The sequence below is a fragment of the Myripristis murdjan genome, chromosome 12 (assembly GCF_902150065.1).
Source record: "Myripristis murdjan chromosome 12, fMyrMur1.1, whole genome shotgun sequence".
NCBI classification, from domain to species: domain Eukaryota; kingdom Metazoa; phylum Chordata; class Actinopteri; order Holocentriformes; family Holocentridae; genus Myripristis; species Myripristis murdjan.
This window is the reverse complement of record NC_043991.1, coordinates 12970870-12997510: the sequence shown is the minus strand read 5'-3', so window position 1 is coordinate 12997510 and position 26641 is coordinate 12970870. Positions and strand designations below refer to the sequence as shown.

At 41.6% G+C, this 26641-nt stretch overlaps 1 protein-coding gene across 1 annotated transcript in view; it reads right to left on the bottom strand.

Moving 5' to 3' along the window:
- Positions 1-2550: 2550 nt before the first annotated feature.
- Positions 2551-26641, bottom strand: part of sh2d3ca (SH2 domain containing 3Ca) — a 66500-nt gene continuing 42409 nt past the window's right edge. Inside the window, exons 5-16 of the mRNA XM_030065831.1 lie at positions 20444-20572; positions 17331-17480; positions 13947-14224; positions 13717-13791; positions 12853-12980; positions 12077-12452; positions 9665-9794; positions 8123-8238; positions 7206-7377; positions 6319-6430; positions 5994-6200; positions 2551-3487 (exon numbers count right to left, since the gene is read on the bottom strand). Of these exons, the coding sequence (XP_029921691.1) occupies positions 3312-3487; positions 5994-6200; positions 6319-6430; positions 7206-7377; positions 8123-8238; positions 9665-9794; positions 12077-12452; positions 12853-12980; positions 13717-13791; positions 13947-14224; positions 17331-17480; positions 20444-20572 (2049 nt within the window). The 3' untranslated portion in view covers positions 2551-3311. The remainder of the gene's footprint in view (positions 3488-5993; positions 6201-6318; positions 6431-7205; positions 7378-8122; positions 8239-9664; positions 9795-12076; positions 12453-12852; positions 12981-13716; positions 13792-13946; positions 14225-17330; positions 17481-20443; positions 20573-26641) is intronic.

Below are 26641 nucleotides of genomic sequence, written 5' to 3'. Positions count from 1 at the left end.
CCACACACCCGCCCACATAAACACACACCATCTGTCTTGGCCCCCCCCTTCCCCCTGTGTCCATCGTCATGGTTCTGTCTGTGCTGACTATAGGAAACAATGTGGTTCTCCACACAGCACGCATGCTCAGTGCAATGCATACTGTGCATGCTCTGGGGACACACACACACACACACACACACACACACACTCATAGATCTTCATGCACAGTGCACATACAAAACATGGACACTGTAACTAAAACGCACACTGCACTCTGCATTGCAAGCAGCACACTCTCATCTGCCTGTTGGCTTGTTATTTTGGGGAAAAGCTCTCAGGACAGGCGGGAGATGCCACACCTCCCACCATGATCAGTGAACAGAAATAGAAAGTGAACCAGGTAACAGGATGCTCATGACTGCACTTGGCTAGAGGAGTGATGAGACTGGAGTTGACTGGGGGTTTTGATGATGAGACGCTGCCTCCTACTGGCTAAAAAGATGCATAGCATGGGGATAGACACTGAGCCAAAGTTATTTTACTTTGCAGCCCTAAAATTAACATTATGAATTAGAGAAATGGATTTAAATAAATACAATTTTTTTTAAAAAAGCACAGGAAATTAGTTCACCACACGTGTCTGAGGGAGGGGTGATCATCATTATCAGTTTCAAGCAGGAGTTAATGTCCTCCTCTTTGGTCCTAGGAGTAAAGAAAGCTGACGTGTGTGATTATACAGATTAGGGTTGATTCTCCCCTAATTGCTCAGCTCTACTCTGATGCTGACTGATCGACATTGTTTTAATGAGCACTTTAGGACTACATGGTGTAAAATGTTTTATGTGGTGCTGCAAGTATCAAACAAAACTCACTGACACAAGCAATCGTTTTATTGGAAAAAAAAAAGTGAATTGCTATGTACAGTACATAAAAAACATGGGGTCAGTCACAAATCTTTTTTTTTTTCTCTTTTCCTTTTCAAGTTCATTTCAGAGTGTCCTGTCATACACAACAGGAGAATCCACACACCATCAGACCGATCCTGTACAGCATTCAAAAAAAGAAGACAAATAAAAGACATTACATCATATTCACCATCACCATCATCATCATCATCATCATCATCATCATCACGGTCATCATCAGAATCATCATCATTGCTGTCATCGATCCTAAACCAGCAGGCATCCTTTTGGTCTCAAAACACACTAGAAAACGTGTGTTCTCTGCGAGTGTGCGTGCGTGTTGAATTACAATTAATGATTCACATTTTTTTTTTTTTTTTTTGCTAAAGATTGCCCCCTGTTGGACCAAAGTGTGAAGTGACACGAGGCTCCCGACTCAATGAGCTCTCATCTCACCTCGGTTTACAGTTGATCTTCACATTGGTCCGGGTTACATAGTGGATATGGAGCACTGGGGTAGAAAGACATTTTTATACTTCATATTAATCATTAATCTGACATGGCTTTGTTGCTCCTTCGTCTGTGGGATGGAGCCTTATTTTCACCGTTCATGTGCAGATCAACAATTTGGGTAAGCCGACAGGCAGAAGGAAGAATGGAAGGGCAGAGGGAAGGAAATGTAGGCAGAGAAGTGACAGGCCCAACACTCCTAAGATATCCTGCAGTATTTTGAATCTGTGCCTGTCGTAGATGGGTCTCAGCCCTTATTTTCGATGGGTTGAAACCATTGCATAGGCCTACATACTGCACATACAGCACGGACATGCAACAGTCAACCGTTTTGCACCACAGAAATAAAACGACTGGGATCATCCTACTTCTACAGCCGCTGCACACATTCAGTACATACACTCAAAGACCAGTCTCTATGGGTTTGTTGTCGACAATTTATCAGTCCATTTGGGGTGGTTTCTTTTCGAATTTGAAAAAAGGTGAAATATGACTGATTTCTCTGTCTAAAACCATTAAAAATCTTTGCTGAATATTCTATTTATCTCGAGTTTGATGTATCTCTTTGGCGGTTTGAAGCAATATTTCACTTTGGCACAACCTTCATAGTTTGTAACATGCACCAACCATGCATTAATGTCATAAGTGATTATAAATGAGCCAGTAATGGCTGTCTTGAGTATCCAATATACCACATTTGCGTCAAGTTTCACTTTGGACTGTGAATTTTACACATTTATAATCTACACGTCAGCTACTAAGTCGTCCAAAAATCATACTGCTAGTGTTGAATACATATGTTGTGGCAGTAGATCTTCCCTGCCCACAGTGACACCAATATCATTTTTTAAATAAACGGCAATATTGAAAAGTGAAATATTGCTTTAACGTTAAAGAAAATACATCCCAGGTGTTTTCAGCAGTGCCTCTGTGTCTCCTCTAACACTGTTCAGCTACATTTTGAGAGCAAGAAACACAAAGTCACTGAAATAAAATGCATGAATCAAACATAGCTACGACAGAGGTAGGTTTCTTTACTCCTCTGAATGTTAACAACTCACAAGCCCTCATATTTAAATTGCTGCATTATTTCTGGAAAATCTTTTATTTTTTTTCATACATTTTTTTTTAATGCATGCCTGATACATTTTTAATGGGATTCAACGGGATTGCCTGATACATATTTAATGAATTTTATGAACATGATTCCACTGGAATGAGGTCTGACAGGTTTTCATGAGTTTGGAGTGGGAACGTCAATAATGTTCTGATACCTTTTGATCATAACAAATAAATAGGACAAAAAAAATGCACATAAAACATTAATAACATGTACAAAAATGTAGGAATGTAAAACGCACACATATACACTCATACATACATACGCGCTCACGCAAACATTGTCTCTATATGGGCTATGTTATCATTGTCATTTCTGCTACAGTGTGTGACAGCAATTGTTTGAGACAAGACAATGTCTATGTTTTATTGTAGCAAAGCCAAACTCTCCAGCTCTGTTTGGCCCTCAGGGCACACCGTACCTCTGTATCTGTCTGTATGAAGCAGAGGAGCTGACCATCAGTCTGCCCCATCTTCTTTTCCGTTTGTCTTTTCTACTCGCCATTGTCATTTTAATATTTCAGCACTAAGTGAGGAAGTCCACAGGGAGGAACAGAAGAAATTCTGTGCCTTGTCAGGAGTTCACAGTGAGTATGACACATGTTGTGAGTGAGTCCTCGTCTGTACTCACACCGCTCACTGCACATACTCTTTTAGCTGCCTCTTCTTTCTCTCCGACCCCTCCAAGTGTTCACATCGAACTCCTCCGCATCATCCGCCGCAATGCAAATCGAGACCGTACCACTGTGGGTGGGGAGTGCAGACGGGCGTGTTTTCAGCGACGGCGGGCAGGTGCTATAGCTCGCTGTGGCGTACAGGCGGCTCTAGCTTGTGTGAGAGGGCGGTGAGGACCTTGTCAAACTTCTCGTAACGCTCCGCCTGGCTGCCCTCCGAGCCGCGGCTGCCCCACAGCAGACGCATCTGGAACTCTGTTTGGAAGATCTCCAGCACTTCTGCTCGCTCTTGAAAACCTGAGGAGAGGAGAGGAGAGGAGAGGAGAGGAGAGGAGAGTGAGAAAAGGAAAGGAAAGGAAAGGAAAGGAAAGGAGAGTGAGAGAAGATGGAGTTGAAGACAGAAGAGAAGAAGGTGAGGGATGAGAAGAGAGAATGAGGGGATGAAGATGAAGAAGAGACGAGAGACACGGAACAGAAGAGAAATGATAGAAGGAGGAAGAGGAAAAGACAAGAGTTAATTTTAAACCAGGTGCTCAATTACATACAATGATGCAAAGATGGTGAAATGCAGATTAAAGCTGACGCTGAAATGGTTACAATATGTTTTTTTGGTTTTTTTTTGGTTTTTTCCCAGAAGAGTAAATCTGGGGAATCTAACTAATTAATGATCTAATAAACAAACTAATACTAAGATAAAAATGCATTATTATAATATCTGTTCACTGAAATAAAAATAGAGATGAGACTTTATGACAATAATAAAACAGAACTAAATCTATTTCATCTATTTTTAAGACATTAAAATAAAACATTTAATATATAAATAAAATAATGTAAAAATTTTTTTTATGAGGATTTCTGTTTTACTGTTTGTATTACACAACCTTTCCGGCGAACTATGTGATTTGTTTTTACACCTTTAAGAATTATTACCTCCACTAAAACGGAAATGTAAAAATGTAACAATTTTTTTTTGACAAAAATTATAAGCAAATTACCAAACCCATACTGAGAATTCAAACTAAATCACTGAAATAAAAATTAAAAACCTATATTAAAAAACAAATGAACAAATGAAAAATATATAATTATAATAACCCTTGTGCTCACTGCAGTACTGCTACAGTGAAACTCCTACGCTCCTCTCATTATGAAAGAACTAGAGAAATCTTTTAAATGTGGAAATCTTAACCTAAATAGATTTTGACAAGTGTATGAAGTAAATATCTGGAGTTTGGCTTGGACTTGTTGATAAAAAGAGCAAAGGCTATGGGTTGAGGTCAGGCCGATCAATAGCGAGATAAAAGAGGAAACAGAGATCTGGTCTGATAGATATTGGCAGACTGTTCAATACAGCAGTAATGGCCTCAGACAGGGAACCAATAAGGTGGTATTAGGGATCAATACAGAAAACATAGTAACCACTCACACACACAAAATCATTCAACACATCAGTGATGCCACTACAGGAATATTGATACTTCATCATCGTTATGAACACCAATGCAACACCAATACATTAACACACATTACGCAGCGATGTTAAATACTTGATTCTGATTGGTCAATTGAATTCAACTGGTCCGTGCTCCATTATTCCAGAATAACAGACCGTCGTCAAGGCCGTCGTCAAGGAGCGACCTCCTCATCACACTCGAAACTCTTGCTCCTGTGTGTCCTTTACACACAGAGAAGTCAGTTCAGTAGCTGACTGGTGACCCCTAGTGTCTAAAAGGTGTTATGATCGCTGACCTGTTGAATTACTGGACTCCAGCACTGCAGACACAGTATAGTGGAGCAAGATAATCCAGGTGAGCGCCTCTCCTAGCGAGCTGCCTGCCTGTTGTCAGCTACTGGGCAACCTTTCTTTGCTTTTATTACTGTCATGTTGGTATGGAGACCGCTACACAAGCTGTGTAATAGGCATGATAATCCAGGAGGTCGTTATTATATTTTTCAATAACAGACCTCCCCGTCGTGGATTATCTCTTACACATCAGATATAACAACACTAACAATACCGCAAGAAAGAAGGAGGCTGTGGAGAGGAAAGGCTCAGTCAGAATTATACCATATAAGACCTGACCTTTTCACTCTGTTGTAGATTAAATAATAGATGAAGCCCACAGTGCTACAACTCAAATCAACAAAACAAGTCATTTCAAACAACAAAAATATTTCTCATTTTAACTAAAATTCTGTACTTCCCCACATCAGTTATGGAGTGATAATATGAACCTTGAAGTGAATACTCTCCACCTTGCTTTAATTTATTTGATGGAGAATATACAACACATATGTAACACATACAAATGCCTAGATTCACTGCTTTGTATATGTGTTGCCTTATATTCAGCAGTGATTTGGTGATATATAACGATACATCACTATTGTTATTGCAGCAGTCCATGTAAAGTCCATGCAAAGATTCATAACTGCTGCTATTATGTAGATAATACTCTGTAAATGGTTTGTGAATTTGTGAAAAATGATTCTTTCACGCACTCCGTGAAAAAAGCCTGACAGTACTCAGTTAGCAAGGATTGAACTGTCTCACCTCTGCCTGTCTGATATGAATTTGCCCCTAAATAACCATGTTGCTTTGGCTGCAACTCAACGGTAATTCAACGGTACCATGCAGGTCAGAAAAGACTCAAACTTGCACCTAAAAAACTCAAAAACTGCCATGTTTGTGCAGTTTTCCGCATAAAATCTCTGGTTAATAAAAGAGACAGCCTACATTCACATTTCACTTATGAAGCAGATTTCCTTTCATTCTTGCAAAACTGCCGCTTGTCCTCACCCTGCAGTTTGGTCTCAGCGTTCGTTCTGTAGATCCCACCATGATGTGCGATGGTCCGAGCTGCCTCTAGGTGGCACATGACCACATCTACTCCCACCTCCGCACTTTCCCATGGCTCCAGCGCCTCCCCGAGCGCCACGCCCCGCTCCAGTAAGGAGAGCACAGGAACGATGTGGGGGAAGGACGTGTTGGACAGGACGCTGCTCTCTGGAATCACACAGAGCGAAGCTGAAAGATGTGAACACACACCAACATGCCCACATGACCCATGTTACAAAAAAAATGCCCCACTGACCACTGGACATGACGCAGATCAGGATCTCACCTTTGCCATCGTTCATATTCTTCATGAAAGGTTTCAGTTTCTTCTCATACAGGATGGCGCCCTCTGTATGTCTCTGGCGTAACGTCACCCACGTCTGCTCCAAACGAGAAATCTGACAGAGGGAGGAAGCGAGAGACACAAATAATCAAACTCCAGGGTTTTTGCTGCTCAGTGGGAAACAATGACAAACTCTTGGGTTTATATAGGTTTATAAAAGACCAAAACAACAAAGTCAAAGTCCAATAAACTTGTCACCCTCCAGCTATTGATTTAACCTCTAAAAAACATCGTCAACACGTTCATCAACATTACATATTTAGAAGTTTTTTCCATGAACAAACATCCCTTCATGCCCAGCTCCCTGCCTGCTTGCACTTGCATCATGATCATCTGTCCATGTAAACAATACATTTCAGCAAATCTCTTAATTATACTAATATTGTTCATGTGAAGTGCCCATTTCGCCCACTCCAGCAACTGGCAGGGCTGGTGCTAATGATATGGAGAGCAGCACCAGCCCGTCAGCTGACAGGACGGACTGTCAGATTTGTGTCATACCAAATGTTTTCTCCAGTATGTCTGAATCTCAGATTTTAGGGAAGGGCACAGACACCTCTACCTCCAGAAGAGGAATGTGAAAACACCTCTCTTGTAACAAATCTTGCACAGATACAAGTCAGTTTAGTCAAGGTCAGACATTTTAGGGGCTATAAACAAAAAGAAAAACACATTTTTGAGTGGAGGGGGTTTTTAGGTGTGCAGGCTTCATCAGACTACTTTGGTCAATACTAATTTGACACATAACTGCATGGTGAAGGAGCACATCAACTCATCAAACTGAGATAAAAAAAAAAAAAAAAAAAAAGTGTCTCTCCTCTGTGTCTCACCTGTGGCAGCTCCAGGGCTCTCATCACAGCAGCGAAGCCAAACATGTTCCCCAGGTTGCTCTTGAGCTCTGCCGCTAATTGGATGGTCTTATGGAGCAGAGCCGCCCTCTCCTCTGTGCTTCCTGTGCAGCCGAGCAGGTCCACCGCCATCATGATGGACATGGTATAGAACCTGACGAGAGAGGCACAAAATAAAATGCATGTTACTTACAGTGCTGCAGGTAAGGAACTATAAGGAATAATGCTAATGCCTGTTGTGAGTCATATGAGAAATTCACATTACAAGAGAATGTAATGTATTATAGTACATGAGGGATATGACCAGACTGTTTAAACATGCCCTATGCAAAACTGAGAGCTGACTGACGTAAAGATCCTTTGGACTCAGCTGAATGAAAATATGGAAAATGCAAATAACTCACTGACTTGCCAGTTGAGTCTAAAGTGTCCTCATTTTAGTGCAATTTTACATATTGCACCTATAAAATATAGATGAATTATATTTCACAAATTTCAAAGGAGAGTTTAGTGATGGTAGGCAAGAGCCACAGAGGAAAACACAATGTATTTCTTTTAATCAGCATAAATACTGGAATGCACTTCATGTTTTTAAATAGCGGTATCCACTTAAGATTTTTTCTTTTTCTGAATAATATTTATAGTTGTATCGAGCAAAGCATACTGAGAGGGAGCAGCGGAGAAGAGAGGTGCAGCGGGGCTTGAAGAGACAACAAGACAGGAGTGAAGTGCAGGAAATGAAGAGATGAGATGACTGGTAGAGAGGGGAGGAGTACGGAGCAGCAGGAGGAGCCGGAGACAGGACAGGAAAGGTAATCAATAGCTGAATGAACGTGTGAGTGATGTGAGAATGACGTGTGTGCATGTGAGAATGTGTGCGTGTGTGTGTGTGTGTTTACCTCTCCAGCAGGTCAAGTCTCAGCTGGTGTCCATGTGGCAGCGTCAGTAGCTCCAACCCTGAGGACACTCCCATCATCCTTTGCATCTCAGGGGTTACACCCAGTATCCTAGCAACCTGCCCAAGATTTAAATAAATAAATGACTAACAAGCAGGATGTCAGGGTGTGTGAGCAGAGGTGGACCGGCCATCTGGAGTACCAGGACTTTTTGTGGTGGGTCACTTAACCTGTGACTCCAGTAACACCAACAGGATTTTTTTTTTTTTTTTTCCAAAGGACCATACCACTGATTGTGCATGTTTACTGTAATATCTACAAAATGTATATACATAATGTTGTCCTAAAGCAAGCAGTGAAGACTCCCTGCGCTGAAAAATAGTCCCTTGGGAAACATTTGCTTTACACAGCAAACTATCCTTTCTGTGGTTTATTAATGGAGATGACTTTGTTAACCACACAAGCAGAACACTGTAACCAAAAATTCAAATTTGAAAATTTTGATTATATGATGTGAAATCTTTAGTAGCCCCACAAAATTTGGAAATTGGTTTGCTGCAATGTAAAATGTGTAAAATGTGTAAACTGTAGTAAAACATTCAAAATCACTGGCATGGTTCTTTAAATGTTCTGTGATGTTTGGTAGGAGACTGGATGATTCTTCACAGGTGTGTGTCTGAGTGGAGATCATAACTTCATCACATCTCATGTGTCCATTTGTCTCCCATCATCAATTTCACTTTGGTTGATTTTGCACAAAAACGTGTGACCAAAACATAACAAAGAGTGTTGTGCTGCCTTCAAAGTGCTGTTGGAAATATCAGATTTACAAAGTGAGCATGGATGAACAACATAAACAAAGGGGGAAATTTTTCACAGAGAGGTGGGATTTTCGATCATTTCCAAGTTGCCCAGATTTAACACATAAAGGCAAGGGAACTTTGGAAAAGTGATTTTTAAAAAAATGTGTTGAACTAAAATATATCACAATCTATCGCAATCCCAGCTTTAAAGAAATAAGTTATATCTTTAACATGTTGTTGTGCATGTGTCCATATGTGTGACTATTGCACATGAAGAGTAATGTTAGCCAACGTTTCCTTTAAAACAAAAATCTGGCTTGTGTAAAATTTAGAAATATAGTAGTGATAATTTATTTATGAATAGGTTTACTGTATTATTTGTTGTCTTTTTTCATGCATGTAATTGTGATTTGTGATTTTTATGTACATGTTAACATCTATTTTATTAATATTTTCATCAAGGACCACAATGGAAATAAGTCTGATGACTTAACTGTGCAATCCTTGACAGCATGGCTAAGATATTGTACTGTATGTCTTGGATTTATTGTTGTCAAATAAACTAAACTTAAAAACTGTGTGAAACGGGGAAGTGGATGGAGTGTCTGTGGGTCTGCTTGGGACATCATTTCAGGGACATTTCTTTAATCCCAGTTCACCACAGTGAGAATGTGCAGTGTGCCTGCAGGTGCTTTCTTTGTGTGGTGTATGTGTGTGTGTGTGTGTGTGTGTGTGTGCATACCTTGCAGTCCACCATGGTGATGTGTTTAGCTGCGGTTCTTGCATCCACCTCGGCCAGCAGCTCTTTTACTCTCTTCAGCACAGACATCTCCAGAGGCTTATTCTCAGCTGGCATAAGGCAAGACTCGAACCTGTTAGAGGACAGATTGGATCACATTAACACACCTTGTACAATACAACCTGCATTGAGGAGAACTACACTGAAAAAGTTTCACTAAGCCTGGCATCACATGAGCATATTGCAAGGATTATGGATAAAGAATGTCAATGTACTGACAAATCAAAAGATTTCTTTGACACAAGGTTTTATAAATCTAATGCCAGGCTTAGTATGCCTGGCCAAATTTTTATGACATGGAGCTGCAAAGCTGCAGTGAGTTTAATTTGATCATGAAGCCACATCACCCACACTTTCACAAATACACGGTAGGTTTGGGTGATAGATCAATATCTTATCAGTGCTGTGATATGAAACTAGATATTGTGTGGTATTTCAGATATCATAATATCATGCTCTGGTATAAGTATTGTCTTATCTTAGTTTTAAAGGCTGCATTACAGAACAGACATGCAATTTTCTGAACTTATTAGATCGTTTTTACTGTTTCATGATTTTTCTCTACGTGCTTGATCATCATATCCACATTACTAATGATTGTTTACCATAGATCTGTTGTGTGTAAATATCTTACAGTATTCCTTATATATTATCATGATATTGATAGAGGCATTTGATCAAAGATATCTTAATATTTCATTTTGTCCATCGCCAAGCCCTAATACATGGGATGTGATATGCTATAATCCCCGGTAAGCATCCATAAAGAAGCCAGATGTCAGAAGAATGATGTGCTGACCCACAGATGGTGAACATCAGGCTACACTGTCATAACTCCGCATGAGCATCAGACAGGCGGCATCAATCACTAGCTACCAAATCCAAATGTCACAGGGTTGAGTGTGTGACTCTAGGCACCTGACAGGTTCCTCTCTCAATGCTGATTTAGGCCCACGACTGCTCAAGAAGGCTCAACAACACGGCTCAATATATGAAACAACATAGCAGCTAATACAACAACTAGTAAGCAGTGTATCCACAAACAATCAGCATGTTTTTTCTCCTCAACCAAAGCCACTCAAACATAGCCTAGCAGCATTTAAAACTGACTTTGCATCAAACCCTCTGTCTAAATTTCAAGATCCACATGCACTCATTTCCATCACTGCTCCATCTCTGCTTCCAACTCACTATACCTGAGCATTTTCCTTTCACAAGCCTCGTCTACTGTGTACTCCCATGAGACCATGAGCTCCACAAAATACACACAAGTTCACCCTTAAGGTAGTGTTCACTGTTTCTCATGGGATTATGGGCTGTTTATCCACTGCTGTTGCCCTTTGCAATCTCTGCCCACTCTTAAACTGTCCTGCAATGCCTGCCCAAAAAACTGCTTCGCTTCTTCAAAACCTGCTTCACTCCTACTCCTGCTTCTTCGCCTCAAGGACAAACACGGTCTTAATAAATTTTTCAGCCGTAGCACAGATTTCTGCTTCGTGCTGCTTATATATTTGGGCAAGAACCATCTTTCTTTTTGCCCTGTCTGACTCATCCTGCCCCTTGCCAATCCATTCTAATTCCCAGGGCGTCAAAGACCGCAGCTCGGTCATGCCCTTCTGCGTCTGATACTGATGCAAAAGGTACCCATTGCAAGCCAAAGGCACCCCTCGGCACATATGAGACATGGGGGATGGTGATGTATAAAGAGCAAGAGGTGGTCGGGGTGGATGGCGTGTAAGCTACAGGTCCTTCACACACGAGACCCGAGTTCAATTATCGTTTCCAGCAAGACGCTTCGTGTGCAACTGAGACCATGTCCAGTGTCCATTTTGTGACCTAAACCTAACCTTAACCAAGTGGTTTTGGTGCCGAACCCTAACCACGTGACTGATGCCAAAGGGTGCCTTTGGTATCAGACATGAAACATGAAAAGGGCATGACCAAGCTAAGGTGTTTGACCTGGGAATGAGAATGTGTTGCCCTTAAGTTGCCTTAAGTTGTGGGTTGCAGTTGCCTTAATCCCCAAATATCCCCATCCTTGCATCTGATCTACAGTGTCCCCACGTCAGAAAACTTACTGCCTGTTCTGCTGAATTTGTGCATTTGGACGTGGGCTAACCAAAGTTCTCCAGCCCACAAAATGTGATCCAGAGTGCCTACATTCAGCTATAAGCTTATCATCCAAACTGCAAGCACCGACCTGCTGGTTGAATCACTAGAGGCCTTCTTCACATTGGTCTCTTATTTTTTGTGTGCCCCTCTTGTGTGGTCCTCAAGCATGTTAAAATGAAGACTAAGACAACATTTTTTTTTTCTGTAAATATTATTTGGTGTGTGTGTGTGTGTGTCCAGTACCTTGACGGTCTGAATGAGGAGGTCGTTTCCACCTGTGGGGTGCTGAACATCCCTTCTCCTTCCTCCCTGGCTCCTTCGTCCCTCCCCTCCTCCACTCGCAATCGCTCCACATAACTCTTAGCCGGAGGTTTGGGGGGACCGGCGGCAGGACAAGGTCTGAGGTCGCAGTAACTTCCTGCTGTCTCTGAGGAGTGTGACTGGTAGCTGGGATGATGGGCGGGCGAGGAGTGTGCTGAATGAGAGGTGTGGGCAGGATGCTCTGAAGGGTTGTTACTGGCTGAGGGGCTGAGCTGAGGGTCACTTGAACGACGCATTACAGGAGAGGGCGGGACGACGGCCAGGACACGCCCACCTGAGTGGGTTCTATGCCTGGTGACTGGTGTGTGTTTGAGAGAGAGAGAGAGAGAGAGAGAGAGAGAGGCTTCATCTTCATCATCTTCTTTTTTTATCATGTTCTACTGCACAAATTCAAATAACTACAATGTTCCATTTATCCAGAAATGCATCATCACAATTAATACAGTTTGACAGTAAGACTTGATTTTTTTTTTTTGTACCTAACTGTTTTGTTGTCTGTTTGTTCAATGTATGCCAGTATTATACATTTGCAGTCATGCCAATAAAGGTGAGATGAACTGAACTGAATTGATCTGAGAGATTGCAGAGATTGTCTTTCGCAACCTCTGATAACAAACATGCTTGTGTATGTGTGTGTGACAATGTATTTGTCTCTGAATATTGACACGTGTGAGTGTGTGTGTGCGTCTGATACTTACTGGCACTATATGCAGGGGACAGTGGGGTTTCCCCTACCGGTGACAAGGGGCAGCGATACTCCTGAATCTGGTCCATGCTCATAGCACAGTTCCGCATTGCGTCTTTATGGTGGTGGATGGTTGACGGGCTGCAAACAAAGAATATTTTGTATGTTAGTGATTTTTTGGGTCTGGGTTTGAAGGCTCTCAAGTTAGTGAAAAGAGGAGCTTCACAAGGCGGTGCGGGTCAGGGTGTCAGACTCATCTGCTTCGGATTATAAGAATGGAGTGGTTAAGAATGTGAAAGCTAAAAAATTATTACAGGATGGGAGGAGAAGGAAGTTTATTTCACAAAGAGGGAGACACATTTTGGTTTGCAAGTGTACCCTGAAAGACTAATATCCAAGATACACATGCACCATTTTTACACAGTGAAAGACTGAAAAACTTTCCAGGAATTGACCAAATATATATATTTTTGCCACACCTTTGATTTTAAGGTGTGTATCTTTGGGACTTCTCTTACCCCATGCATCAAAAATCTATGAAAACACATCTGTTGCTCTTAAAGCTGGTCAATTCTAGGAGAAATAAAATGTGTCTCTATTGTATAAGACTATGCATATAGTTATGTATATGACCGGTGTCTGCTCTTTCTTTGTGCATTTCTATACCCTAAAGTCCTAACCAAGAGGAGGGAGTGATCATGTGTACAAGTGACCAAGTGAAAGAGTCATTGTGCACCTTCACACTGAGGGCACTTAGAGTGTAGAGGGCTGGTTAATAGGGGAAGTGCTAATGGTGTGTGTGAAGTGAGGTGACCACAGGATTCAGGTGGAGGTAAGGGTTTGTGCTCAAAAACAACACTCGTGTCACACACACAACCTGCAGTTGGGCACAGGTTCCGGCTCTGGTGCTGGTACCACTGGTGTTTCAACCGGACTGGGGCTGTCTGGGTCACTGATCATACATATAACAGAAAGCAGCGTTGAAAAAACTCATAATGGAAATCAAAACAAATGTAATGAAGGCCGAAAGACAGAAAAGTCATGATTTGTTGCACGTTTGGACCACACAGCACTCGAAATAAACGTCCTGCTCTCCTCCTCTCTCACCTGTGAGGCATCATCTTCTCGGTGGACAGCCCGTCGGTCATGGTGACGCTCCTCCTCTTGATGTACGCTCCCCTCTGACTGGACGGTGAGTAGGCAGACCCTTGCTTACTATTGGACAGGGCAAAAGTGGCCTCCAGGTAGCGCAGGGGGAGCGTCCTACTGACTGGACAGTAGATGTGAACCCCGCTGGGCTGGGACACCGGCCGGCGCTGGCCCACGTAGAACCGAACGAGCTCCTGGACCGAGTCAAAACTGTCAGATTCCAGCACATACTGCACCTGAAGGAATAGAATAGAATAGAATAGAATACAAAGTTATAAATTTGGGATTTATTTGTATACTTAAAGCTGCATTAAGTGATTTCTGACCACTAGAGGGTGTTGAGAGCACAGACTCTGTTTGTAAACACATGAGGCCAATCCTGCTTCTGGGCACATGGTAGATCGCTTGAACAAAACCCAAAAGTAAGAGGGAAAAATGTGTTTTTTGGACGGAAATGAGGGATGTTTGAAAACAAGGAGAAGTGGCAGACTTTGAACTGCAAGGTAGGTTTTGAATTAGCTTTTTCTTTCGCTACAGTGCACATTGCAATGACTGAGGCACTTGTGTGATTGATGTGAAATTTTGACTTTACCAGAAGAATGTGAAGTTTTGAATCAAGATGAAGTGGTGAAAGGCTGAAGTTGAGGGCAGAGGAAAAGCTTAGGGCAATACATAAATTTTGAAAGCTAAAACCAGGAAAAAACAACAGGCTGGCTATAAATTTTATGGTGGAAAAAAGACCTACAGTGATCACTGTCACATTGCAAAAAGTCATTTTACTAAAATAAAGTGCATGTAATATTGCTTAATGCATGTGGGCATGTAAAGCCCCTTGAGACTGTAAACAGTGATATTATACTAAATAAATCTGAACTTAAACTGTAAAATTACTATGGATTAAGTGTGAACAATCTCAAGAAGAATTAATGATACTAATGATTTATTAGTACAGCACCTTAAAAAACTGAAGCTATATATGCCACACATCTGCCACAAGATTTTCCAGATTCCCATTTGAGGCTTCCTCACAACGCAAGCGACTAGATTCCCGCATCATTCATGCCTGGCATCAACTCACTCTGAATCAATAAACCTTTAAATGCCTTTTGTTGATGCAGTGTCCTCGCTAGTGACACCGATGCTTAAGAGTGCCTAACAATTTAACAAATGCCTAATATAACATCAGTCTTTAATCTGAAGTTATGCAATGTTTGCTAAATAGGCTTTCAAGGAGCTTTTTTCATGAATAAGATTTGGTCACTTCTATTTTTGCATCAATGTACACTCTGGTCTAGTGTGTGGCTTTCCTTATTTTATTATTTCCCTGAAATTGCTAATAAACTAAAGTGGCATGTCGAAAGTGGGGAGGATATTGAGAACTGGTTGGGCATGGGGCACTGGCCAACAAGGCACAAATGTGCTATATTAGCCTCCCTGTTTCAATTTCTCCTTCATAAAGTGCAGAGGTAAACAGTCGCTGGTCCACGATGATAGAAGCCAAGGAGTGATGCAGGAAAACAAGCCTGTAAGCCTTGCTTGTAAATGCTGCGGTCAGATAGACTCAGCTCCGCAAGAGGAACATTTACTCAGACACTGCTGAACCAAACCTGGCAGGGTTGACAGGCAGCCTACGCAGTGATGGTGCTGGCATAGCAGTGTGTTTGGTTAACTTTTAGTGCCAGATAAACTGCAGGTGAGAAACAGAAATGGTTGTCCTTTCTGTGTCCTTTCTGGCTACAGAATGCAGACACCTGCCACACAGCATTATGTTTTGATCAGGTCAAACAAGCAAAGACAAGGACCGACAAGATAAAAGGTAAAGATCAAAATCAAAGCATATATATTCTACAAGTCTCTGTAACTCTGTAACTGGAGGGAGGGAACACCATTCTTCCAAAAGACAGTGTACATAGAAAGGGATATTATAGTTGGGCTGCAATGCATAAAGCCCTCATTCCAAAGACAAATGCACATTTGAGGGTTCAGTTAAAAAATAAATAAATCAATAAATAAAAAGGCACTAGTCTACAGGGGAAAAAAGTGATGCAAACAGATGAGTCATCCTTCAGTATACTCTGGACAAGTAGGCGTGTGCATGTGTGGTGTACACCAAGAGACCTGAAAGCTGGGCCTCTACAGTTAGGGGGTCCACTGGCTCTGCTATGCTTTGGGGGGCATTTTCCTGGCATGGTTTTGGTCCCCGTTCCCCTTAGAGAAAACATGGGCAACTGGCGGCCCGCAGGCCATGTGAAGCCTGTCGACATTCATTTTGTGGCCCGGTGAATTTCAAAATTTGAACAGAAATGATTGACTCGCCTTTACTTTAAAGGTTGCTGCTTCTCATTTTGGCCACTAGGGGGACACCATGTAGGTCGATGGCACTGCCTGAAGGTTATTCTCAACTGGCAGGTGTTTACATTATGTTGCTACCTATGTCTTGTCAGTGGAGGTCAGAGGTCATAGCGCAGAATTGTCCACCACTTTGTGACATGGAGAGCGAATGACGCCATGAGCCAAAGAAAAATCGATAATGGAAAGGTAGGCCAATACATTTGGCGTGCTTGCAGACTTTCAGCAGTAATGAAACACTGATAACACTGACCGCCACTCTAATAGCACCAATAGGGGCAAATATGAAAGATACACTGGTGCTGCAAGACTTGATGTCATCTTAAAAGAAAACTAAAGAAGCAGCAGCGCCTTTTCAAAACAGCCACAACAACACAAAATGTTTTCTTGATGCATCCTACCAAGTAGCGCTGGAGTTGGAGAGAGAGTGAATGGGTATAAGAGTGGCTGTGACATGCTGCCTTGTGAGTCACTGCGGCTCCTCATGGCGATTTTATGGCTCTTACCCCGATTAAAGTTGGAGGGAAGGCTCACAGCAAATCAATACAAAGTTATTCTGAGTGATCATCTTTATCCTGTGATGAAACATTCCTATCCTGATGGGAGTGTTCTCTTGCAGGATGACAATGTCCCCATCAACAGGGTAGGAGGGCTCACTGAATGGTTTGATGAGGATGAAAATGATGAAAATGAAATCCAATGGCCTTCACAGTCACCAGAACACAACCCAGCTGAACGCCTATGGGAGATTTTGGACCGGCGTGCTAGACAGCGCTCTCTACCACCATCAACAAAACACCAAATGAGGGAATATCTTTTGGAAGAACGGAGCTCCATCCCTCCAGTAGAGTTAAAGAGACTTGGAGAAGTTGGACTGGTGGCTAACACCTTACTCAGACACTTTACGTTGGCTTTTCCTTTAAATTGTCACACATGTGTATGTTTTACTGTGCTTACTGGAACCATCACAGCTCGCGAATGCTGAATACATACCTTCGTCTCATTGGATTTGACCAGGACCTTGCTGATCTTGAAGTGCAGCACCTCATTATCCCACCGACAGGTCAGTACATAGTCTCCCACACTGGTCAGGGAGTCACGCACCAGAAAATCTCCGTTACGTAACACCAGAGTCTCTGACACCTACACAGATGGAAGTTATTTGCGTTAACTTTCTGTTCTTTTAACCTTGTTTGACGTGACAGTAAACGGTATAGAGACAGAGAGATGGGAGACACAGGCTGTAAAGCAGGTCATCAATCAAACTATCCTGCAATGCTGGAAGTAAACAACACATGGCTCTCTTATGCTCATTCAGACACATGCTTTTCCGAGACAAAGACTGTTAAATAACTGCATTTAGAGAACCATGAATGTTTATTTATTCATGTGCCCCAGGACAGTTTATTTAATTTGTGCTGCTGAACAATTACAAGTGTCTCTCATGGCCAGAAACAAGACAGGAGAGTCTGCACCGCTCCCGTACTATTCCTTTTCAATTCAAATCCACTGGCAAAGATGGATAGGATGCCAGGCATGTTAACAAGAATGACTCTCTGAGGATATGGGTTTATTTATTTAATTCAGGATACTGCTATTGTGAAAATGAAGCAAATTTAGAGGTTCTCAAAAAATAAACAATCCACAAAATCAATCTCCCACTCATGATCAGTGGAGCAGCTTCAGGCTGTGCATCGAGCTGATATCAAAAACCGAAGCTGTGTCTCTGGTTTATGCAGCTTTGCGGGAAGATTTCACAATTATTGATTGAGCAGTCATGTAGCAGAAGGACTAAGATGTTTCAAGCTGAGCAGCGTTCGCTTTTAAACAACCTGCAAAGAGGCTGCGCACGACAGCAGAAGTTGCAAAGCCTCATGCTGCACACTGCAGAGAAAATCACATGGAAATGACATGAGATAAAAGATGCTGGGAACGTTTCCTAATTTGTTATGTGACCAGCAGGAGGCAGTATTTACAAAGATCAAAAGGAAAACTTATCAGACAAAATAAAAAAAAAAAAAAAAGACCCACTTGTTTCTGTTGTTTCCTAACTTAAATTTTATTTTGCTAATATTTCTTTTTGTGTGTTTTTGTGTTTTCTGTCTGGTCCACCTAAGATTCCTGTGCACTAAGTTACCAGGCTGCTACTGACAGAGGACAACAAAAAAAACTCCAAGACCTTCTTTACAGTAAGTAAAACATTCATCTAAAAACAACTTAAAAGGAAGGCTCTATCGGTCCGTGTGTCTCTGACCAGTTTCTAGCCTGACATGTGCTTTGATTATATTCACTTGTCTCCCTTTTTGGGGAGAAAGGAAATAGGGAAGGAAGAAATAAAGGATGTAAATTAAGGAAGCTAATGTACAGTGTTGGGATCCACCAAAGGGGTGTGTGTGGATCTAGTCACCATGGCAACCAAGTATTGTTATGGTTGCCAGGGGGCTCAGGGTTTCCCCAAGTTTACACTGGGGCAAATTCATGAATAAATGAATATTTTATGTAAATTAGAATGGGGAAGACTCACAGATGGCTGCTCTGATAGAGACACAGAGAGCGAGAGAGAAGCAGCGACTAAGTGGCTGTGCCGAAAAACTCGGGCCCTCCACATGTGCACGCAATGTGGGTGGGTGGGAGGTGGCTGTTGTGTTTCTGTGTGTATCTGTGTCTTAGTCACCAGCTGTGAAATCAATTGCGTAGATCAGCGACAAACACATGCAGCTGTCTGTTTGGCACAGCTTCCCTTCTTCCAAAAGCTAAAGCAACTTCTACTGAGCTGTGACAGATGACAGGATTCATTTATCAGTGTCCCCCTGTGTGTAAAGTGATGAAAGGGTGTTTCTCAGAGCCAGACATCTCAGCACTGTGTGACGAAATCGTTGAGTCATTATTATTGATCAGTAGCCCTATCAACCCTCACAGATATGTTATGGTCATTTAGTGCCATTGGGTAATAAAAGCGCCCACTTATTGGTTCTTAAAATGAACAGAACTGAAACAAGAGAAAGGGAAATACCAAACAGCTTATGACAGAAATACAATTTTGATTTATTTATGGACTGTTTTTTTTTTTAGGATTGATTCATGCACTTGTAGGATCCATTTGTTTGCATGTTTCTCCACAACATCTAAAACATGACATGACATATTATAGCTTCTGTAATCTTATACTGATTAATACGGTAAGGCGGCATTGGCCATCTATGCACATATAGAGCCATTAGGTACAGAAGCAGCTATAAACTTATAATAACTGACTTGAAATGAGCCTTGAACTGAGCTGGATATCAGCAAGTGGAAACACACCAGGACTTTTTTTTTTTAAATCACATTAGTTATGTGTGTATGACTAATTAAATGCTGTGCTTTGTTGAACTTATGTGCACTTGCCTGTGAGCGGGTGCCCGTGTATGTGTGTGTGCGCGCATGCTCGTGTGTGTGTGTGTGTGTCTATCCTAACTTTATACATTAAGTTATGTATATATTGGTATATGTTTGCATCTATGTGTGTGTATTCAGAATTCTAATGGCACTTGCGTCTGTACAGTGTGTATGTGTGTGTGTGTGTGTGTGTGTGTGTGCATCTCTCCCTCTTTTACTTTGTGTGTGTGTGTGTATGTGTTTATATCTGTTTATCTCTCTGCGTGGGTGTGTTTGTGTATTTCCAAATGTCAGAAAGATAGAAAGATGAGGGGAACTCATCCAAAATGCTGCACTTCTGTAAGGAGCTAGTTTAGACTTAGGATTTGTGTTTATGGTTTCAGTTATAATGAGGATTAGGATTACACTAGTCTAAATTAGAGTTAGGACTTTGGTTTAGTGTTACTATTAGAATTATGACTATGACTAGGGTTAGTGATAATGGTATGGTAAGAAGTTAAGCAATGAATGTAGTCAGTGACGGACTTCACAAATATACTAAAATGTAGTATTTATGCCTGTTTATACAGAAAATGACACAAATAAAGAGTAAATTGTCCTGGAAAGTATGTATGCATCTTCTCTCCTCTATGGCAGCAACCAGGGCTCCTGATTTCATGACTAACACTGTGTATGTACTGCATTTGTACACAGATGCATTCAATGTGTACGTGTGTGTGTGTGTGTACCTCTCTGGGTATGTGTCCATGGTACCAGCCATGGCTCCTGATGTCAGCGGGGCTCAGCCTCAGCTCCTCCTCCAGCTCCTTGCGAAGCTTCTCAGGGGGCGACTCCAACAGGTATTTCTCCTTGGAGAACTGGAGTGAGGAAAACAAGATGTCTGTGTGAATGATGCTGCACTGGGAGCTCATCACATATGACTCACATAGTGTATATACAGGAATAGAAACCCCACACGTTTAAATACAAGATATATGGTCTACATACTATGATATATACTATACTATACTACGATACTGGTGAACAGATAACTGAGAGACTATTTTGCAGGTGACTCCGCATACAAGAAACACAGCATACACACATAGGCATGCGCATAAACACATATCTGTGTGACAGAAGGCAACACTGCGGGGAAGCATCATTGTGCACTGACTAGCACACACAAATATGCACACACACACACACAAATATGCACACACACACACACACACACACACACACACACAAATACATGCACTCATAAGCACACAAGAAACAATCCAATCGACCCTGACCTGATTACTAAGAGGGAGAAATCATTATGAGTAAGCTCTTATTGCTCAAACTGTCTAATGCATTGTGGAGACCCGGTTAAGCATGTTGGCTTTTGCTAATGATGCACACACACACACACACACACACACACACACACATACACATACACACTCTCTACACAAACAACTTATTTTCTTATTTCAGCTTTCAAAGTTTCATATTTCTGTTATGACTAAGAACAGTGTCCAGGGAACTGATGGAGAATCAGTTTTGCCTCTTGGTTTATTCTGATGCCTGGTTTGAATTCACTTTAGTCAAACTTTAGACACAGAACTTGGAAATAAAAATGAAACTGATGTGAGAGACTTTGTTTATCTTCATCTTAAACTGCCTCAGAAGTGTGCATCCTTGCAAAATAAGTCCCATGCTATTTGTGTTAAAGTAACCCTTCCTACACTGAGTGCTAAACTCTAGAAATATTTAAATAGGTAAGAAAAAAAAGGAAATCCCACCGCTGGACCTAGATGTTACATGAAAACACCCTGACGAGTGATGCCTGTGGAAAGACTGAGTTCAGATAGATGATCTTAGATGAGGCGAGCGGAGAACACATATACGCAAATACACACACACACACACACACACACACACACACACACACAAACACAAACCCACACACAAAACACACAGGAATAAACAGTGAAAGGAAATCATCTCCACTCTGCCAATATGAAGAGCACTGAGACTAGAGACCAAAATAAACAGTAAACAGACCTGTCGCTATGGCTAGTCTCTATTTCTTCGACTCCTAATACTTCAATCTCTCTCTCTCTCTCTCTCTCTCTCCCTCTCTCCCACTCTGAATCTTTTTCTCTGACTTTCCCTCCATCACACCTTACATGCCCTTCTCCTTCTCTTACTCATCTTCCTCTCTCTCCCATTTCCTCCTTCCTTCACAATAATGAAGTTATGGCATGTTGTTACAGTATCGCTGAATACTGCAATAAGCGTTTATCTGTTAGTTAGTGCGTGTGCATGAGTGAAGGAGAGAGAAAGAAAGAAAGAGAAAGAGAGAATGTATGTGACAGTTTGCATGAGGATGTAAACCTGTTATTGTTTATGTGTGTGCATGTGTGTGTGTCTGCCTGCCTACACGAGTGTGTGAGAGATATTAGGAAACTACAAGAGCCAGACAATCGATCGTATCGCCCCGGGTCACTGTAAGAGCGTGTTCTCTCTCTCTCTCTCACCACCTCCTCAGATGAAATTATTAACTCCCTCCTCTCCTTGCTCCTCCCCTCCCTTACTCCCCTCTCTTCCTCCGTCCTCAGGGGACGACGGGAGGGATAACAACACAGCGGCATACTCTCCCAGATTAGATTTGAGGTGTGTGTGCACGTGTGAGCGCGTGTGTGAAGGGGAGAAGAGGCCAATAAAAGAGCAGAGAGGTCAAGTGTGCAGTTATTGCTTTTCCTTGTCTCCGTGGAAACCCAGGAGAGGCCTGCCACTGAGCTGATGCTCCACAATGAAATTGGTATGTGTGTGTGTGTGTGTGTGTGAGAGAGAGAGAGAGAGAGAGAGAGAGAGAGAGAGAGAGAGAGAGAGAGGTTATGGGGCAAATTGAAATGTCAATGGGGCTCTCTTTATGATATGGTTCACAGAATATGCTGACATCAAAACAGAAACTGACAAATTGACAGAGACAGGGAGACAGACAAATAGAAAAGAATGGATAAATAAACAAAATAAACATGACAAAACAGAGAAGGAAGCTTACATACAGTATAGCTTAACTTTATTATATTTATTGTGTTGTATTGTATTGGCAAACGAGGAAAAGTATGCAGGTCCACTGCACACACTGATAGCCATCAATCCAGATCCATCTTACATTAATACTGCAGGACAGTGCAGACGCAGCGCAGATCACACGTAAAAAGTGGATTTTTTTTTTTTTTTTTTTACAATGTGCACATTCCTATTGTCTGTTTCACAGAGAAACACCCTCCCCTAGTCACACAACTAGAGAGCCTCTCTGTCCATTGTAATTGCAGACACACTATCCACTCCTGGAGGAAAAAGTAGGGAGGAGAAAAGGGCGAGCAAGACAAGGGGGAAGAGGGAGAGAGGTAAGACCAGGAGCTGAGAAATAAATAGAATTAAAAAAAAAATCCATTCAGAAAATGTGTGTTCAGTGATGGCTAAAAGAAAAGACACAAAGAGAGAAACACAAAGAGTAAAAATGGCTTACTGTTACTATTACAATGACTATGCCATTCATGTATCCCCATTGCACCGAGACCTTGGTTGCCATAGCAACTTGTCATTGTGTGTGACTTGGCCTGTTGGGCTAAAAAGTGTAGTAGAGCCTCCCTTTGGTCCACCAGCTGGTAGTAACATGCTGTATTATATGGCATCACTACTACTACTACTACTACTACTACTACTACAAACACTGTTTCTACTTCTACTAGTACTACTAGCGCTCCAGCTAGGAATACTACTACTACTACTACTACAGCTAGGGGTGTAATGATCAGTAGAGCTGGATCAATATATCGAACTAATGATCAACAATCCTATATAATCAATACTAAGAGAAAATTTTGATCCATATCGTCATCTTAGAGATATGCCTTTATTTTGAAATTCCCAAGGCACATATGTGTCCCCGTTTCTGTCCGAGCACACTGCTGTCCTAAACATTCAAACGATGCTAGCACCAGTCAGATAACGGCAGCCGTGGCCAGTAGCCAAGGGAAAAGATGGGATATCTACCCCCCTCGCAGGAATAAATCAGCAGTGTGGAAATATTTTGGATTTCAGAGGGGGAAAAAAAAAAAATGAGTCAGCTGACAAATCACATGCCATATGCAAACATTGCCAGTATGAGATAAAATATGATGAATGTGGCAAAGCAGCTAAAACAGAAAAACTGCATTGTACTGTAACCGATTGTGTTAAAGGGGCGCATGATATCGTCTCATGTTGATCGGAGGCCCCTGAATTGAATTGACTCAAAACTGTATCGAGGCTGACTTTGTGATATCAGCATCATCATATCATTGCCCAAACAATCAATATAATATCATATCGTGAAGAAACTTGTGATTCACAGCCCTACTATTACTATGCCTCTACTTCTTTTACGGGTACTACTACTACTATCACTATGACCTCTACATATGCCTATACTATTTGATACCCATGCTACTACTATGACTATGCTTACAATGACCATGGGTACTACTACTACTACTCCAACTGTTGTAGTACTACTACTAAAACTAAGACTACTACTGCTACTACTACTACACCTACTACCACCACCATTACTCCTACTACTACATTGGTTATTACGCCTACTACTACTATTACTACACGCACTACTACTATTACTATGACCTTGCCCATAATGCCATGACACGAAGCGGCCGACTATATTCAGACTTTATTTCCGACATCTGCTGCAACTACATCCAAAACTACGAGTCATTTTCTTCTCATCCTAACGTTTGTCTGTGTGACCTTTTTGCATTTATTTTACAGCTCAAAGTAGGGCAAGACAGGAAAGGTCAGGAGAGAGAGAGAGAGAGAAAGAGCAAGATGACAAGCAACCACAGATCCTGGGCTAGATTCAAACCCAGGACAGGTTTCTTTTCTCTCCTCTGCTTTGTGGTTTCTTTTGGTCTAGGCTTGATTTGCCATACAACAAACAAATAAACAAAAAAACCTTCATGATATACTGGTTAAGTTACACGTCTGTCAAAAGTAAGGGTGGAACAATGAATCGATGACACAAAATGTCGCAATACTACATTATCGATACACTTCTGCCAAGTATCAATATTTGAGATTTCATTTTCATTAATTTATGTACATGTTTCTTCCTTTTTCAGGGAATTTTTTCTACTTCACTTACAGATATTGTGATGTATCATAGCTGATTATCTTACAATATATTACATATCTCAGTATTAATATCTGTATCATCATACCATCGCGATTGTGGGTAAAATATCGAGATAGTATTGGATCGTTAGTTATCCAGTGATTCCCACACCTAGTCAAACGCAGCGTGCAGGCGAAATAATGGTTCACATTAAGCGTAACGAAACCTCTTTTTGGCGTTGTGTCTCTCCTGTGGGTTAAGTAGTAAAGATGGCCACAATTTCTAATGTGCAGTAACAGACGAGGAGGCTGATATTCAGGAAGGCCCAGCAACAGACATGCAGAAAACACATTAAGGCAAACAGGAAGGCAGACAGACAGGAAGGAGCTCCTGCACACAGACAGTCAGAAAGACGGGCAGCCCATTAGCAGATGAGAGGGTTTAGGCAATTTAGCAGCTGATGCAGGACTTTTGGGTCCCCGAGGGGGGCAAAGACAGTGTGTGCATGCGTCTATGTGTTTCCACATAGGCGTGCGTGCATGTGTGTGTGTGCTCTACATGGGTGGCTCTATTTATGGATGAGGTTCCATTTATGGTGGGTGGGGGATGCGTTAGAGGGAAAGCAAGCCCGGGTTAGCTAAGATAAGAGCTAAGTTAGGATGAGTTGGGGCAGGCGGAGATATATTCATTAAAGTGACGAGCTGTATAGTTAGAATGGATGGGGAATAAGGTGTGGGTGTGTGGGTGTGTGTGTGTGCGTGCATGTGCGTGCTTTTGTGTGAATTACAAAGACATAGATAGCAACACAGCATGATCCATCACCTAATTTACACCAACCCACACTTGATCCCATTTCTTCACTGCGGGCCAATTACAAGGTTTCGTCCACTGACATCCACCACCCCCCACCCCCAACCCTTTCACCCCCCCCCACCCCCACTGAAAACTGACACAACCATCGCTCAAAACTGCCAGGCAAAATATAAAAGCAACCACCTAAAAGGAAACAAACGAGGCGGATGGTAATGGGGGAGAAATTCTACACTTGTGTAATATATGCACATATTTATACATATATTACATACACACACGCAGAGGTACCAGCGTGAATATTACACACAGGGACATGCACACTTATTTGTTACACTTTATCTGTTGTGTTTGAATGTTTGTTGCAGTTATCTGTTTTGTTCTGGTGCCTGTTATATGTTTATGTAGATGTAATGTTTTGTTGCTTTTTGTTTTTTTTTTTTCTGTGTGCTTATGGATGGTTTCATGGTTGTTACTTTACCTTTTTTGCTTGCTCTCTGTGCTGATCTCTACGTGTGCAGGGTGTGCTGACACTTCTCTGTAAAATACTATATATACTTTTTTATTTGATTCTAGTAACAATAGTCCTTTAATTTAACGTTTAACTGGAATTTTCCTCTTTCCAACTAAAGCAAAACCCAATCATTAGATGTTGTTGTTTTTTTTTCTTTTTTTTTCTTTTTTTTACAGACTCAGATATTTAAAAAGCATGGCACAGTGGGGAAGACGTGCTGTGACACAAATCAGCGTTTAGCTGTTTTGGCTGAACTGATTTCTATGCTAATTCTAGTGGAAGTTGGAGACATAAAGCAGCAAAAGCCAAGCACCCTGAGCAATTTAAACGGATGTAACTGTAAACAAACAACCCCGAAAGAAGAAAAAAAGGCATGAATGAGAAGTGGAACACAGCCACTGACAAGTAGCATCCTGCGGAGAAAAAAAATAAGACCCTGGCATGCGGCACCGT